The following is a 15,000-nucleotide window of genomic DNA, read 5'->3' as shown; positions in this document are numbered from 1 at the left end:
ATCAGAATGGGGCTGCCTGTGTAAATGTAGCCTTAGTGACACAGACAAAGTATAATAAATACAATGACTTTGTGAATTCTGAGAAAAAAATACTTTATTTTCAGAGAAAAAAATGAACACTTTTTGACTAGAAATCACTTCAAAACTGCAAGTTGTTTTCCAGTATGTTTTTCTTGAGGAGGGTTATTTGTTTTTAAAATGAATTCACATTTTATCATGATCTTAGCATGGATCTCAGTGTATATTACCATACAGTAAATCACTGAATATATCCCTAACCACACCCATCATGTTAAAACAAAACAACAACACAACTAACTGGCATGGTAACATAAATAAATAATTGAAATTGGAGATAACATTTTTGGAGATGAATGTCCAACTCGTTTCTCAAAGACAATAAAAACTTCACCATTTGTGTGTGTTTCTATGTTCCAACATTCACTACAGTGGCTGGACTCGACAAGGCACCAGAGTTTACCTTGGATCTATTCCACATCCTGATTGTAATACAGAAAAATCTAAACTGGATTCTAGATTTTAAACATTCATTTGACATATTTCCTATATTCTATATTTTGGGATTCTAGAGTAGGTTCTATTAAATTCACTTCGATATCTGGATGTTTTGCATGTCTTCTTCACAGAGTCAAACACAATGCAACCACGTCATAATGGTACAGAAAGAGAGACCTGTCAGTGGTCCATTGGTGGAATACACCACAGAGCTGTTTAATCAATCAATTAATAAGTCAATCAACCAACCAAGCACAGTGGTGTGTGTTCTCAGCAGCCTGTAACCAGAGTGCCGATATATCAAAGTCAGCAATCAGGTAACCCTATGAGACCAAGAGGACTCTTACTTTGAAATGTCTATTTCTCCAAAATTACTGTACATTTTTTAAATACTTTATCTTCAATTTTTATCAATAAATATGCTTTAACATTTAAATATAAAAACACAATGATGACCTTATAGATAATCTTTACAAACTGGCAGTGCATCTTGGGTGGACGAAGCAGTTAAATATCTGCATAAATACAGCAACATCAACACATCAATAAATACATTAAAAGAGAAGTATATGGTATAAATAAAAGTTTTACAGTACACTAGAAAATGACAACGAACAAACATGTGCAGGAAAATACAAATGTTGATTGGTAAAAACAACACTCCTGTTGAAGAAAGACCAGGGTTCTCTCTGTTTCTGGCAGATGAAGAGAAGATGGTGTCCTTTCAGTCTGAGATTCCTGGTAGTCTTTTAACAAGAAGCAGCACTGAGTCCAGGGACGTTTCCACAAAGCATCTCAGAGAAGGAGTGCTGATCTAAGGTCTGTTCATATAATCTTATTCATTATGATCTGAAGGCTCCTTCTCTGAGATGCTTTGTGGATACGGGCCCAGAAACATTCCTCCTTTTCCTCTCAGCTTCCATATGCTCATCACCACTTCAGTCTTTTCTCCCAGCCAATCAGAGTTCCAGTTTTAGGCAGGCTCTCTCCTGATAGGTGGCAGGGACTACCTCAGAATCCTGAGCTACCCAATCACATCTGTCCATCAGTGAGAAGGGATGGGGCTATATGTACAGGTCACGCCCATCCAGTCCCCCTTCTCTTCCATACCTTCCAAGTCTCTCTGGGTTCACTCTTGGCTTTTTTTACACTTCTTCTTTTCTATTTTGAGGTAGAATTTCCCTATCCTGTCCTGAAATATAGAGGGAGAAACAATGAGCAATCAAGTTTCCTTCAACACTCAGACTGTATGAAAACAAAACCAAAACTCATCTTTCATCAATCTAAATCCAGTCTCTGTTTCAAATTCATACTGTAATGTACAGTAATGTTGAGGTTTCACTTTCTGTCTGACTCCTATCAATTTAGGAGAGGAAATAACATTTAATTTCAGGACTTGAAAATATAGGATTTTTGTCTTTCCCTGGGTTTCCTTGGTAACTCACCCTTCTCTTCAGCTCTTCAGTGGTTGGGTGCTGACCCCAGTTTCACCTTCTCCTCATTCTCTACGTCGTACGCTCCTCGCTTGTGAAACCTGTAGAAAAACAACAACAGAGTTAAGACCTGTGGATCCTGGAACTGTTTTGAAACAACAACAAAAACACCTGTGGTGGGAACAATAACGCTAAACTTTGACCATATTGAACTATGACCATGTTGAACCATGACCATATTGAACTATGACCATGTTGATCCATGACCATATTGAACTATGACCATGTTGATCCATGACCATGATGATCCATGACCATGTTGAACTATGACCATGTTGAACTATGACCATGTTGAACTATACTGTCATATGTTTGTTATAGCCTCAACTCCCTTTCCCCTACAATCAATTAGGTTGTTTACTATTCATTTCCTGTTGGCCCATTTCCAAAATACAGTCAATACAGACTTTGTCTATCTTCAGCTGCTGCATAATGCAATGTGTGTTGTGTTATACAGCTGCTTTGGTTCTATACATCCCCTGTGTTATACAGCTGCTCTGGTTCTATACATCCCCTGTGTTATACAGCTGCTCTGGTTCTATACATCCCCTGTGTTATACAGCTGCCCTGGTTCTATACATCCCCTGTGTTATACATCTACTCTGATTCTACTGACCTGAGCACCAGCAGCAGGCCTATGATGGTTAGACAGAGAGAAGACAACACCACTGCCACCACAGCCAGAGCTGTGGTCCGGCTGTATCCTCCCACGTCCCTCCCCTCTGAAGCCAGCGTGAACAGGTGACACCGCTCCCCAGAGTAGCTGGGACGACATCTGCACAAGGAGATCGAAAGAGAGAGAGAGAGGGACAGGAGTGAGATGTGATTCATGCAGCATACAGTACAGCAGGCATATTGTTATTTTGGAGATATAGAGAGTGTCAGAGTGAGTTAGAGAAAGAGAGAGATTGACAGAGAAAGAGTGATAAGAGAGGTATTTCGTACATGCATGATGGAGCTTTGATGTCCCTCAGGTAATGACAGCTGCCATGGATACAGAAGTTCTTATACTTCTTCAGACAAGGGTTCCTCTTTTTTCCTTTTCCCTTCTTCCTCCCCTTTCCACCTCTCCTCCTCTTCCCTTCACTCCTCTCAGCTTCCAAGATGGCCGATGGGTCTTTAGGTTTAGTCGACAATGCAACTAAAAAAGAAAAGAGCACAGACAAGAAATGTCAATCAACTGAATGCATGGACCTAGCCAACACATCTCATAGAATACAGGTTTTATTGTACACCAGATAGGTGCAGTGAAATGTGTTGTTTTACAGGGTCAGCCATAGTAGTATGATAGGTGCAGTGAAATGTGTTGTTTTACAGGGTCAGCCATAGTAGTATGATAGGTGCAGTGAAATGTGTTGTTTTACAGGGTCAGCCATAGTAGTATGATAGGTGCAGTGAAATGTGTTGTTTTACAGGGTCAGCCATAGTAGTATGATAGGTGCAGTGAAATGTGTTGTTTTACAGGGTCAGCCATAGTAGTATGATAGGTACAGTGAAATGTGTTGTTTTACAGGGTCAGCCATAGTAGTATGATAGGTGCAGTGAAATGTGTGTGTTGCTTTACAGGCTCAGCCATAGTAGTATGATAGGTGCAGTGAAATGTGTTGTTTTACAGGGTCAGCCATAGTAGTATGATAAGTGCATTCTCTAACCACTAGGCTACCTGGTCCATAAAGTAAATGTAACTATTGGTTGCATAGGAACAGTTGTTCAAATGGAACTGACAATCTACCAGTTAATCCAATGAAAGATAGTGCCATAAATCATGTTTATAATGGGTATTCTAATACATGTGTCAGTGAGGATTCCAGAACCTATAAACTATAGGATGGTGATTTTCAACAGAGCAATAAACAAACATAAATCACAGCGCGTTATTAAATACCTCGAGGTAATTCCACCCCATAGTCCCCTGATGCATCTTCGTCATCTTCATGGTAGTAATCATAGTACTCCTCATCCTCTTCCTCGCTTCCATCCTCCTCCAACACTGGACCCTCCACTCCGTGCTTACTCTTCTCCATCCCTCCCTCCATCCTTCTGTCGCTCAGGACATCCAACAGGTTTATAACTGCTGTGTGCTGCGACCTCTCATTCTCATACCTGTCCACCACAGCTCCACTCACCAACCTCGAGACCACTGGAAAACACAAGGAATCACAAGATTCAATTATTGATTCTACACCATTCACATATCTGTAGTTCAGAGATGTAGATTCCGACTGACACTCTGAAGAGTTCACCCAGGGAGCAACACTGGGTGAAAATACATCATTTCAATGGAAAGAAAAGCTTGTGTTTCCAATGAGCAAAAACTGCTTGAAAATAAGTCATTCCAACCCATTCTGGCTCACTGGAAACACAAGCTTTTCTTTCCAACACAGTAATTTATTCAGGTGCCAGGAAAATGGAGGGGTTTGAGTGGGCAAGTTGAAACATGTCTCTAGATTGAGAGCCCTGCATGAGGCCCCATGGCCCCTTCAGGTGAGCCTATAAAACTGGATAGTCGAATTTCAGCTCCAAGAACTGTGAGGCACCCAAAAACATCATGCATGTACAGTATTCTGTACAGGGGAGACTATAATCCTGCTTGGCTATGGTACACAAAATGTTGCATAGACAGACAGTTAGCTAATGTACAAGAATATGAGTTAAAAATAAGTATATCCAGTTACATAAAGCATGTTTTAAAATAGATAGATGACCACACTTCGTTCTTGAATAGCATAGGCTGGCCTACACCTTATGAAAATCGTTGACTCTTCTTTTAAAAGTTTAGGAGACTTGCTCAGAAGGTCATGCTTGAGAAGTTCACACTTTTACAGTCAACAAGTGTAACTCCAAGACATGTCTCTTATGAATAAGAAATATACCATTTAGATGGAATAAAGTCGAGGATAAACTATTACCACCAACAGTTTATTCAATGTTAAAGTATAAACGCTACAGAAAAGGAACTATATAATCTGACCTGATATATACAAGTGTAATTTGACACTAACCAAAGGCATGGACGAGCAGGAGCGCAACTCGTAGAATCCTCATGTCTTCAAACTTCTATCACCACCAACTGTAATTCTGTAAAAAGCACTGTATGTCGTTTTCCTTTCTCTTGTACACGTAGTCAATATTTGTTCTCCTGAAACGTTCCTGTCTATTCCGTCGGTTCACAGTGCGACTTTCTTATTCAAGATGCCGGGCGCGTATCGGGTAGCCGTTGCGCACTCAAACACAGCCTTTGCCTATTGGGGAAGAGTGGAAGGAGCGCCAGACTAGAGGCGTCACGATTTATATAGACTGCCTCGACCACGCCTATACAGTAGAATACAGTCGGATACATATTACAACATGTTTATATGCTATACACCTTATTATAGTGGTTAATACTTACAGTGGTTGAAACCATATACATGGGTTATACAGTTACAACACACTAATGTAGGCTAAATGATCATGTGTCTAATTGGTTGACTCTTTAGGCATTTTACTTAGAAAAATAACATAAAAGGTGCATTGCTTAACATTATATTGCTGATCATATTTTGTCTCTTTCTGTATCATTTGAATGAAAGTGAATAAAGGACTTACGAAAGGTTATCATTAGACCTGTGACTACATTAATAGAAAACGCATGCAAATTATGACATTTAGGGTCCATTTACCAGGCACAGTTTAAACCTGGTCCTGGACTAAAATCCATGTTCAATGAAGTGTATCTATTGAAATATCTACTTAGTCAGGACAAGACTTAATCTAAAGCTGGGAAAACAGCTAAACATGTTTGAAACTGGTTTAAATAATAACATGATGTCAACCAAAAGCCACTGATCTAAATGGACTTCTAGGTCTGTTTCAGCTGTTTCATCATAGGCCTTCACACGCAATGGAGACACACCTGAAGGACACGGGACAAAATCAATAGTGACATCTAGTGGTGTGAAATGGCTACACATCTATAACCTCGTAAACATTAGCTGTTGTACCCAATACGTAGCTTATTTTTATTTTTTTAAATCATTATATACACACGAATGTCCCTGTATTCATGCGTAATATTGGTATTATTGTTGCAATGAAAAAAATATATAATAAGAATAATAAGAATGAAAATACAAATACTTAGCCTCGCTTAAATATGGTAAGAAACACTTCTAATAATGCGAAGTGAATTAAAAAACCACCGAGAATCATAAATTGATTAATTTGGACTTTCGCAAGCATCATAGGCGACTGCTCAGGCCTTGTCACGTGTTCCATTATGAAAAATGGCCGACGGAGTAAGTGAAACAAACACAGCTGCTGAGGAAAGCGACGCCAAAGAAGAGGACCCCAAAGTTTTGGAAGTTCTTCCAGACAGCCACCCTGTTGGCGTTAGCAGCGATGAACAGACTTCAAAAGACAAACCGGCGACCGAGAGCAACTGGTCAACACCGATCCTGTCGCTGGCACGGAAGGCAACCGAGACGATCAGCAGTGGGGTCAGCTACGGTGCAGCGTTGAGAAACGCCACATCTTCGGGATCTGCCGCGAGCTCTCTGAAGTGTCCGACTAAACAAAACTCTACGGAGAATGACACCAACGCTAACCAATACCTACCGGGTACGTAACAAGAGTATTGTATTGCATTGCACGCCAATGTGGAGGTATATCAACTTAGTAGGTAGTTTCGTGCTGAACCAGTGACTTCACTCTTCTGTATCTCAACCGTCATTAGCTGTAAACACAATACATCAGAATGGCATATTCCAATATCATAAATATAGACGACTGTATTCTAACAGTCTATATTTGTCCGTGGTCATTTCTTAATGTGCTTTTTTTTAAATTACTTTTGAACCGGAAACTCTCCTCTCTTTCTCGCCTTTCTTTCTCTCACCTCTTTTTTAAAAATTTCTCTCCTGTCGTTCTCTTAATTTCCCTTTCTGTGTCTTTCCCCCTCTATTTGTAGCAGTGAAGGACCATATGGCTGTGGAGCGCTCCAACCTGTTCAGTATGATGAAGCTGAGTATTAAGGGTCTGATCCAGTCTTCTCTAAGTCTGGGCAGAACCCTGGACTCTGACTACCCTCCTCTGCAGCAGTTCTTTGTGGTTCTGGAGCAGTGCCTCAAACACGGACTGAAAGGTGAGACTTGCTCTGGAACAGGGGTGACCGGACAACCCTCAGTCTGGAGCGCTACTAGGTGTGTTTCAGACTTTTATCAGGGTCTTGATTAGCTGAATCGGGTGTGTTAGTGCGGGGCTGGAGCGAAAGCCTGCACAACCAAGTTGGAGACTTGGTAGTTTTCACCCTTTAAAGAACACTACCTAAACATTCACCTTACTTCTCTCTCTAGTAAAGAAGTCATTCATCAATCAGAATAAGTCTATCTGGGGTCCTCTGGAGCTGGTTCAGAAGCTGTGTCCTGATTCTACTGATATTACCACCAGTGCCAGAGACCTGCCAGGGATAAAGACTGGGTTGGGTCGGGCTCGGGCCTGGCTGCATCTGGCCCTGATGCAGAAGAAGTTGTCTGACTACCTGAAAGCCCTGCTGGACCATAAATACCTCCTGGTGTGAGTGGAGCTTAAGGCTCTGTTGTGAGAACTAAATCAGTGTAATAAGTATGTAATAAACATGTAACACCGGTAAACATGTGTCCTATTCACGTTTACAGTAGTTATTGTATCTAACTTAATATATCTCTCTCTCCCTCCTTCCTCCCACAGTGAGTTCTATGATCCAGGAGCATTGATGATGGGGGAGGAGGGAACAGTGATAGGAGGGATGCTGGTGGGGCTAAACGTCATTGATGCTAACCTCTGTATCAAAGGAGAGGACCTGGACTCCCAGGTCGGGGTCATAGACTTCTCCTTGTACCTGAAGGACCCTATGACCACTGAGACCACTAAGGAGTAAGTACAAAGACTCCAGCTACTCTAGCCATAGACTGTTCTCTCTGCTACTGCACGGCAAGTGGTACCGGAGCGCCAAGTCTAGGTCCAAAAGGATCCAACAGCTTCTACCCATACACTATGTATAAACCACACTCATCTCTCTGTGATACAAAGATAAACCACACTCCTCTCTCTCTGTTATACTTTGTCTCTTCTCCTGTAACCTCTCCTTCTCTCCTCTCAGTGATACTAAGATGACGGCCATATTGGACCAGAAACACTACATTGAGGAGCTGAACAGACACCTGAGCTGCTCTGTCTCTGACCTGCAGGCCAAGATGGACTCCATAGAGAAGACCAACGGCAAGCTCATTGAGGAGGTCAGAGGAGCTTATGTGTTTTAATCCTTGGTAGTGTTTATTAACCCCCTAGAGTTGATGCCTGCGGAAATCAAATTAGCGTAATACAAAATTCCCATAAATCTGTACGTTTAAGCTAGACGTGTTTTTCCACTGCATCTGACAATGTTTCCCTTCCGCATCAATGTTTCCCTTCCGCATCTGACGATGTTTCCCTTCCGCATCTGACGATGTTTCCCTTCCGCATCTGACAATGTTTCCCTTCCGCATCTGACGATGTTTCCCTTCCGCATCTGACGATGTTTCCCTTCCGCATCTGACGATGTTTCCCTTCCGCATCTGACAATGTTTCCCTTCCGCATCTGAGGTGAAAGGTGGCAGAGCTAGAATGGTGTTTGTCAGACCATGTGACATCCTGAAAACTGTTGTTCTCACAGAAACGTCTGTAGCATGCGAACGGTTTGACCTACAAAGAAACATGAGACTCACGAACATGATGGTGTTCTCCGTTTTGCTTTACGACCCCCATCACATGACTCGTCCTGAAATCGGTACCGCTGATCTGTCAACTTCTGCCTGTAGTGTCTGAATACTTTTAGATAGTAAAAAAAAACATCTGTTTAACCATGTATGAAGCTGTTATTCAATGTGTTTCTATGGGCAGTAAGGCCAAATTCAATGTTTCAAATCCAATTTTATTTGTCACATGCGCCGAAAAGAACAGGTTACAGCGAAGTGCTTACTTACAAGCCCTTAACCAACAATACAGTTTTAAGAAAGAAAAAGTGTTCAAGTATTTACTAAAATAAGTTTTAAAAAATAAAATAATAATCTGTATATAAAACGAAATATTTATTGATATTAGTTGGCAGGAGTCTTCAACATTTATATATGGTCATTTGTATATACAGAGTTAATAATTTCAGAACGAGGACAGCAATCACTTTTGCTACCGCGCTGCATGGTCGAAGAAGAGAAGCTCACTCTGAGTTGTCATGACTTCCAAACAGTCAAACCATTTGATTACAAGACAGGAGGAAATCCACGTTTGTGCTATATACACCGAAGACATATACACTGAACACAAATATATAAACCCAACATGCAACAATTACAAAGATTTCACTGAGTTACAGTTCATATAAGGAAATCAGTCGATTGAAATAAATACATTAGGTCCTAATCTATGGATTTCACATGACTGGGAATACAGATATGCACCCGCTGGTCACAGATACTGTTAAAAAAAACATACCCTTTTAAAAAGTTAGGGGCCTGGATTAGAAAACCAGTCAGTATCTGGTGGGACCACCATTTGCCTCATGCAGCGTGTCAAATGAGGAATGTTGTCCCGCTCCTCTTCAATGGCTGTGCAAAGTTGGAGGGAACTGGAACACACAGTCGTACACATCGATCCAGAGCATCCCACAGATGCTCAATGGGTGACATGTCTAGTGAGTATGCAGGCCATGGAAGAATTGGGACATTTTCACTTTCCAGGAATTGTGTACAGATTATTGCGACATGTAACATGTAACCCTACATAGTGCTTACGGGTGTGTTAACCCCACAGTCCTTACGGGTGTGTTAACCCCACAGTCCTTACGGGTGTGTTAACCCCACAGTCCTTACGGGTGTGTTAACCCCACAGTCCTTACGGGTGTGTTAACCCCACAGTCCTTACGGGTGTGTTAACCCCACAGTCCTTACGGGTGTGTTAACCCCACAGTCCTTACGGGTGTGTTAACCCCACAGTCCTTACGGGTGTGTTAACCCCACAGTCCTTACGGGTGTGTTAACCCCACAGTCCTTATGGGTGTGTTACTGTTTTTATTTTTTATTAATAGTTAATTAAGAGTTAATTAAGAGTTAATCGCAGGATTTGCTAGGATTAATCGCAAATTCCCTAATTTGCTCAGTGTGAACTGTAGTTTAAGATTTTTCATACAAAAAAGCATTACAAGAATATTCTCGTGTTGAATTTGTCTAAAGTAATGGTTAGTCAAATGAGGTAAATTGAGAAAAGCAGACTTTCTTTAACCTCAGTGTCAACTTGTTTTTACATGGCATGGTAGATTTGAGCTGTATAGATTTATTTAGGTGTTTTCAGTGTATTTTAACACTTTCAGACAATGAGAGGGGGGAAAATAACCCTACATGGTGCCTATTGATGTGTTATAACCCTACATGGTGCTTATTGATGTGTTATAACCCTACATAGTGCCTATTGATGTGTTATAACCCTACATGGTGCCTATTGATGTGTTATAACCCTACATGGTGCCTATTGATGTGTTATAACCCTACATGGTGCCTATTGATGTGTTATAACCCTACATGGTGCCTATTGATGTGTTATAACCCTACATGGTGCCTATTGATGTGTTATAACCCTACATGGTGCCTATTGATGTGTTATAACCCTACATGGTGCCTATTGATGTGTTATAACCCTACATGGTGCCTATTGATGTGTTATAACCCTACATGGTGCCTATTGATGTGTTATAACCCTATGGTGCCTATGGTGCCTATTGATGTGTTATAACCCTATGGTGCCTATTGATGTGTTATAAATGGTGCCTATTGATGTGTTATAACCCTACATGGTGCCTATTGATGTGTTATAACCCTACATGGTGCCTATTGATGTGTTATAACCCTACATGGTGCCTATTGATGTGTTATAACCCTACATGGTGCCTATTGATGTGTTATAACCCTACATGGTGCCTATTGATGTGTTATAACCCTACATGGTGCCTATTGATGTGTTATAACCCTACATGGTGCCTATTGATGTGTTATAACCCTACATGGTGCCTATTGATGTGTTATAACCCTACATGGTGCCTATTGATGTGTTATAACCCTACATGGTGCCTATTGATGTGTTATAACCCTACATGGTGCCTATTGATGTGTTATAACCCTACATGGTGCCTATTGATGTGTTATAACCCTACATGGTGCCTATTGATGTGTTATAACCCTACATGGTGCCTATTGATGTGTTATAACCCTACATGGTGCCTATTGATGTGTTATAACCCTACATGGTGCCTATTGATGTGTTATAACCCTACATGGTGCCTATTGATGTGTTATAACCCTACATGGTGCCTATTGATGTGTTATAACCCTATTTGGTGCCTATTGATGTGTTATAACCCTATTTGGTGCCTATTGATGTGTTATAACCCTACATGGTGCCTATTGATGTGTTATAACCCTACATGGTGCCTATTGATGTGTTATAACCCTACATGGTGCCTATTGATGTGTTATAACCCTACATGGTGCCTATTGATGTGTTATAACCCTACAGTTGACAGCAGCGACAGACAGAATTAACTCTTTACGGGAGGAACAGGAAACACTGAGACATGAGAATGAGACCATCGTCCAGAGCAACCAGAAGAAAGAGGAGGTCAGGACTCATTGTTTTTACTCTGTGTAACTTTAATCTAACTCGGACAACATGAAGAGCTGGCATTTGACGTCCTGTGTGATGTCCTAGGTGACCCTGGAGGACAGTGCAGTAGAGCTGGAGACATACAGACAGACACGACAGGGCCTGGATGAGATGTACAGTGTGGTCTGGAAACAGTACCAGGAGGAGAAACGCATCAGACAGGTGTGTGTGTGTGTGTGAAACAGTACCAGGAGGAGAAATGCATCAGACAGGTGTGTGTAAGAGCAAGATGAACAACGAGCTCTACATTTCTTTAAGAGACCCTAGCTAACTGCCTCTACAATAGGTGTGTGTGTTCCTGTACATTTTTATTCCTGTGTGTAGGAGTTGGAGAGGGAGCTGGAGCTGCAGATAGGACTAAAGCAGGAGATGGAGATGGCCATGAGGCTGCTGGAGAAAGACACACATGAGAAACAGGACACACTGCAAGCCCTCCGACAACAACTGGACCAGGTCAAAACCCTCAACCTGCAGATGTTCCATAAGACACAGGTAACACACTCACACACACACACTGACACACACACACTCTCTCACTTACGCAGCAACACCCTCGTGAGTACACACCTCTTGACAGAATGTGTGTGCAGGACTGTGAGCGTGAGGCCCAGAGGAAGCAGGAGGAAGAGGGACAGCTGGAGGAGAAGATAAACCAGATGAAGACTACCATTAAGGAGATGGAGCAGAGGTGTGTGTGTGTGTGTACAGGGTGGTTTCCATGATGGTTTCTTTGTTTTAACATGATTGAATTGTAGCCCATGTATTTTCAGACTGCAGAACTCTGAGCGTGATCGCAGACAAAGTGACCAGATGGACATGAGGACAGAGCTGGAGGGCAGGGTAGACTCCCTACAGAAACAACTGTCTGACCTGGACACACTGAGGTACGTAAGCACGGGGACACACACACACACACACACACACACACAGACGTTGTGACCCACTCCCCTGTCTCCCTAGGCTGAGTCTGGAGAGTGATTTGTGCAGTGAGAAGAAGCAGAGACAGGCCATTCAGAGAGCTCTACAGAGAGAACAGGACAACAGCACCGAGCTACGCACCCAACTACAGCAGATACAGGGGCTACACACGGTCAGCTTCGCACACACACACACACACAGAGAAAAGAGAAGTCTACCTCCTGTTTTTCTTCTGAGCTGGTTTCTGTGTGTCTCTAGGAGCTGCAGGATGTTCGTGAGGAGAAGCAGCAGCTCCAGCAGACCTGTCAGGAGCAGGAGACGGCCTTACAGGAGATGGGCCTACACCTCAGCCAGTGAGTACTGTAATAGACGGCCTTACAGGAGATGGGCCTACACCTCAGCCAGTGAGTACTGTACTAGACGGCCTTACAGGAGATGGGCCTACACCTCAGCCAGTGAGTACTGTACTAGACAGCCTTACAGGAGATGGGCCTACACCTCAGCCAGTGAGTACTGTACTAGACGGCCTTACAGGAGATGGGCCTACACCTCAGCCAGTGAGTACTGTACTAGACGGCCTTACAGGAGATGGGCCTACACCTCAGCCAGTGAGTACTGTACTAGACGGCCTTACAGGAGATGGGCCTACACCTCAGCCAGTGAGTACTGTACTAGACGGCCTTACAGGAGATGGGCCTACACCTCAGCCAGTGAGTACTGTACTAGACGGCCTTACGGGAGATGGGCCTACACCTCAGCCAGTGAGTACTGTACTAGACGGCCTTACGGGAGATGGGCCTACACCTCAGCCAGTGAGTACTGTACTAGACGGCCTTACGGGAGATGGGCCTACACCTCAGCCAGTGAGTACTGTACTAGACGGCCTTACGGGAGATGGGCCTACACCTCAGCCAGTGAGTACTGTACTAGACGGCCTTACGGGAGATGGGCCTACACCTCAGCCAGTGAGTACTGTACTAGACGGCCTTACGGGAGATGGGCCTACACCTCAGCCAGTGAGTACTGTACTAGACGGCCTTACGGGAGATGGGCCTACACCTCAGCCAGTGAGTACTGTACTAGACGGCCTTACGGGAGATGGGCCTACACCTCAGCCAGTGAGTACTGTACTAGACGGCCTTACGGGAGATGGGCCTACACCTCAGCCAGTGAGTACTGTACTAGACGGCCTTACGGGAGATGGGCCTACACCTCAGCCAGTGAGTACTGTACTAGACGGCCTTACGGGAGATGGGCCTACACCTCAGCCAGTGAGTACTGTACTAGACGGCCTTACGGGAGATGGGCCTACACCTCAGCCAGTGAGTACTGTACTAGACGGCCTTACGGGAGATGGGCCTACACCTCAGCCAGTGAGTACTGTACTAGACGGCCTTACGGGAGATGGGCCTACACCTCAGCCAGTGAGTACTGTACTAGACGGCCTTACGGGAGATGGGCCTACACCTCAGCCAGTGAGTACTGTACTAGACGGCCTTACGGGAGATGGGCCTACACCTCAGCCAGTGAGTACTGTACTAGACGGCCTTACGGGAGATGGGCCTACACCTCAGCCAGTGAGTACTGTACTAGACGGCCTTACGGGAGATGGGCCTACACCTCAGCCAGTGAGTACTGTACTAGACGGCCTTACGGGAGATGGGCCTACACCTCAGCCAGTGAGTACTGTACTAGACGGCCTTACGGGAGATGGGCCTACACCTCAGCCAGTGAGTACTGTACTAGACGGCCTTACGGGAGATGGGCCTACACCTCAGCCAGTGAGTACTGTACTAGACGGCCTTACGGGAGATGGGCCTACACCTCAGCCAGTGAGTACTGTACTAGACGGCCTTACGGGAGATGGGCCTACACCTCAGCCAGTGAGTACTGTACTAGACGGCCTTACGGGAGATGGGCCTACACCTCAGCCAGTGAGTACTGTACTAGACGGCCTTACGGGAGATGGGCCTACACCTCAGCCAGTGAGTACTGTACTAGACGGCCTTACGGGAGATGGGCCTACACCTCAGCCAGTGAGTACTGTAATAGACGGCCTTACGGGAGATGGGCCTACACCTCAGCCAGTGAGTACTGTACTAGACGGCCTTACGGGAGATGGGCCTACACCTCAGCCAGTGAGTACTGTACTAGACGGCCTTACGGGAGATGGGCCTACACCTCAGCCAGTGAGTAATGTATTAGACGGCCTTACGGGAGATGGGCCTACACCTCAGCCAGTGAGTAATGTACTAGACGGCCTTACGGGAGATGGGCCTACACCTCAGCCAGTGAGTACTGTACTAGACGGACTTAAGGGAGATGGGCCTATTTACATCTCTCTTCCTTCCTGTGTTCCATCTGT

At 43.8% G+C, this 15,000-nt stretch overlaps 2 protein-coding genes across 4 annotated transcripts in view; one reads left to right on the top strand and one right to left on the bottom strand.

The window, feature by feature from the left end:
- Positions 1-76: 76 nt before the first annotated feature.
- On the bottom strand, positions 77-6,249 carry LOC112236935 (proheparin-binding EGF-like growth factor). Its single transcript, XM_024405553.2, has 6 exons — positions 5,012-6,249; positions 3,895-4,149; positions 2,955-3,150; positions 2,626-2,784; positions 1,962-2,050; positions 77-1,708 (listed from the first exon to the last, which is right to left on the bottom strand). The coding sequence occupies exons 1-5, from the start codon at positions 5,052-5,054 to the stop codon at positions 1,978-1,980; spliced, it is 726 nt and encodes a 241-aa protein (XP_024261321.1). The 5' UTR covers positions 5,055-6,249; the 3' UTR covers positions 77-1,708; positions 1,962-1,977.
- Positions 6,249-15,000, top strand: part of LOC112236934 (RUN and FYVE domain-containing protein 1) — a 9,522-nt gene continuing 770 nt past the window's right edge. The window contains exons 1-12 of one of the 3 annotated variants that reach the window (XM_042325967.1): positions 6,249-6,608; positions 6,961-7,131; positions 7,343-7,562; positions 7,716-7,901; positions 8,128-8,263; positions 11,571-11,672; positions 11,763-11,879; positions 12,042-12,209; positions 12,308-12,405; positions 12,473-12,601; positions 12,678-12,807; positions 12,894-12,988. In XM_042325967.1, the coding sequence (XP_042181901.1) occupies positions 6,275-6,608; positions 6,961-7,131; positions 7,343-7,562; positions 7,716-7,901; positions 8,128-8,263; positions 11,571-11,672; positions 11,763-11,879; positions 12,042-12,209; positions 12,308-12,405; positions 12,473-12,601; positions 12,678-12,807; positions 12,894-12,988 (1,886 nt within the window). In that variant the 5' untranslated portion in view covers positions 6,249-6,274. Of the gene's footprint in view, positions 6,609-6,957; positions 7,132-7,342; positions 7,563-7,715; positions 7,902-8,127; positions 8,264-11,570; positions 11,673-11,762; positions 11,880-12,041; positions 12,210-12,307; positions 12,406-12,472; positions 12,602-12,677; positions 12,808-12,893; positions 12,989-15,000 lie in introns of all 3 variants that reach the window. The other 2 variants (XM_042325966.1, XM_042325968.1) reach the window with 2 other exon arrangements.

This window comes from Oncorhynchus tshawytscha, linkage group LG08 (genome assembly GCF_018296145.1).
Source record: "Oncorhynchus tshawytscha isolate Ot180627B linkage group LG08, Otsh_v2.0, whole genome shotgun sequence".
Lineage (NCBI taxonomy): Eukaryota > Metazoa > Chordata > Actinopteri > Salmoniformes > Salmonidae > Oncorhynchus > Oncorhynchus tshawytscha.
The sequence above is the reverse complement of the archived record's forward strand: the minus strand, read 5'-3'. Positions and strand labels throughout refer to the sequence as shown.

Excerpts from the sequence above, each read along its gene's own strand:
- LOC112236935 (XM_024405553.2), bottom strand. The coding sequence starts at position 5,054 with ATGAGGATTCTACGAGTTGCGCTCCTGCTCGTCCATGCCTTTG. Across the intron at positions 3,151-3,894 it reads TGGGGTGGAATTACCTCGAG|TTGCATTGTCGACTAAACCT; the intron begins GTATTTAATAAC and ends TTTCTTTTTTAG. Across the intron at positions 2,785-2,954 it reads ATCAAAGCTCCATCATGCAT|ATGTCGTCCCAGCTACTCTG; the intron begins GTACGAAATACC and ends CTCCTTGTGCAG.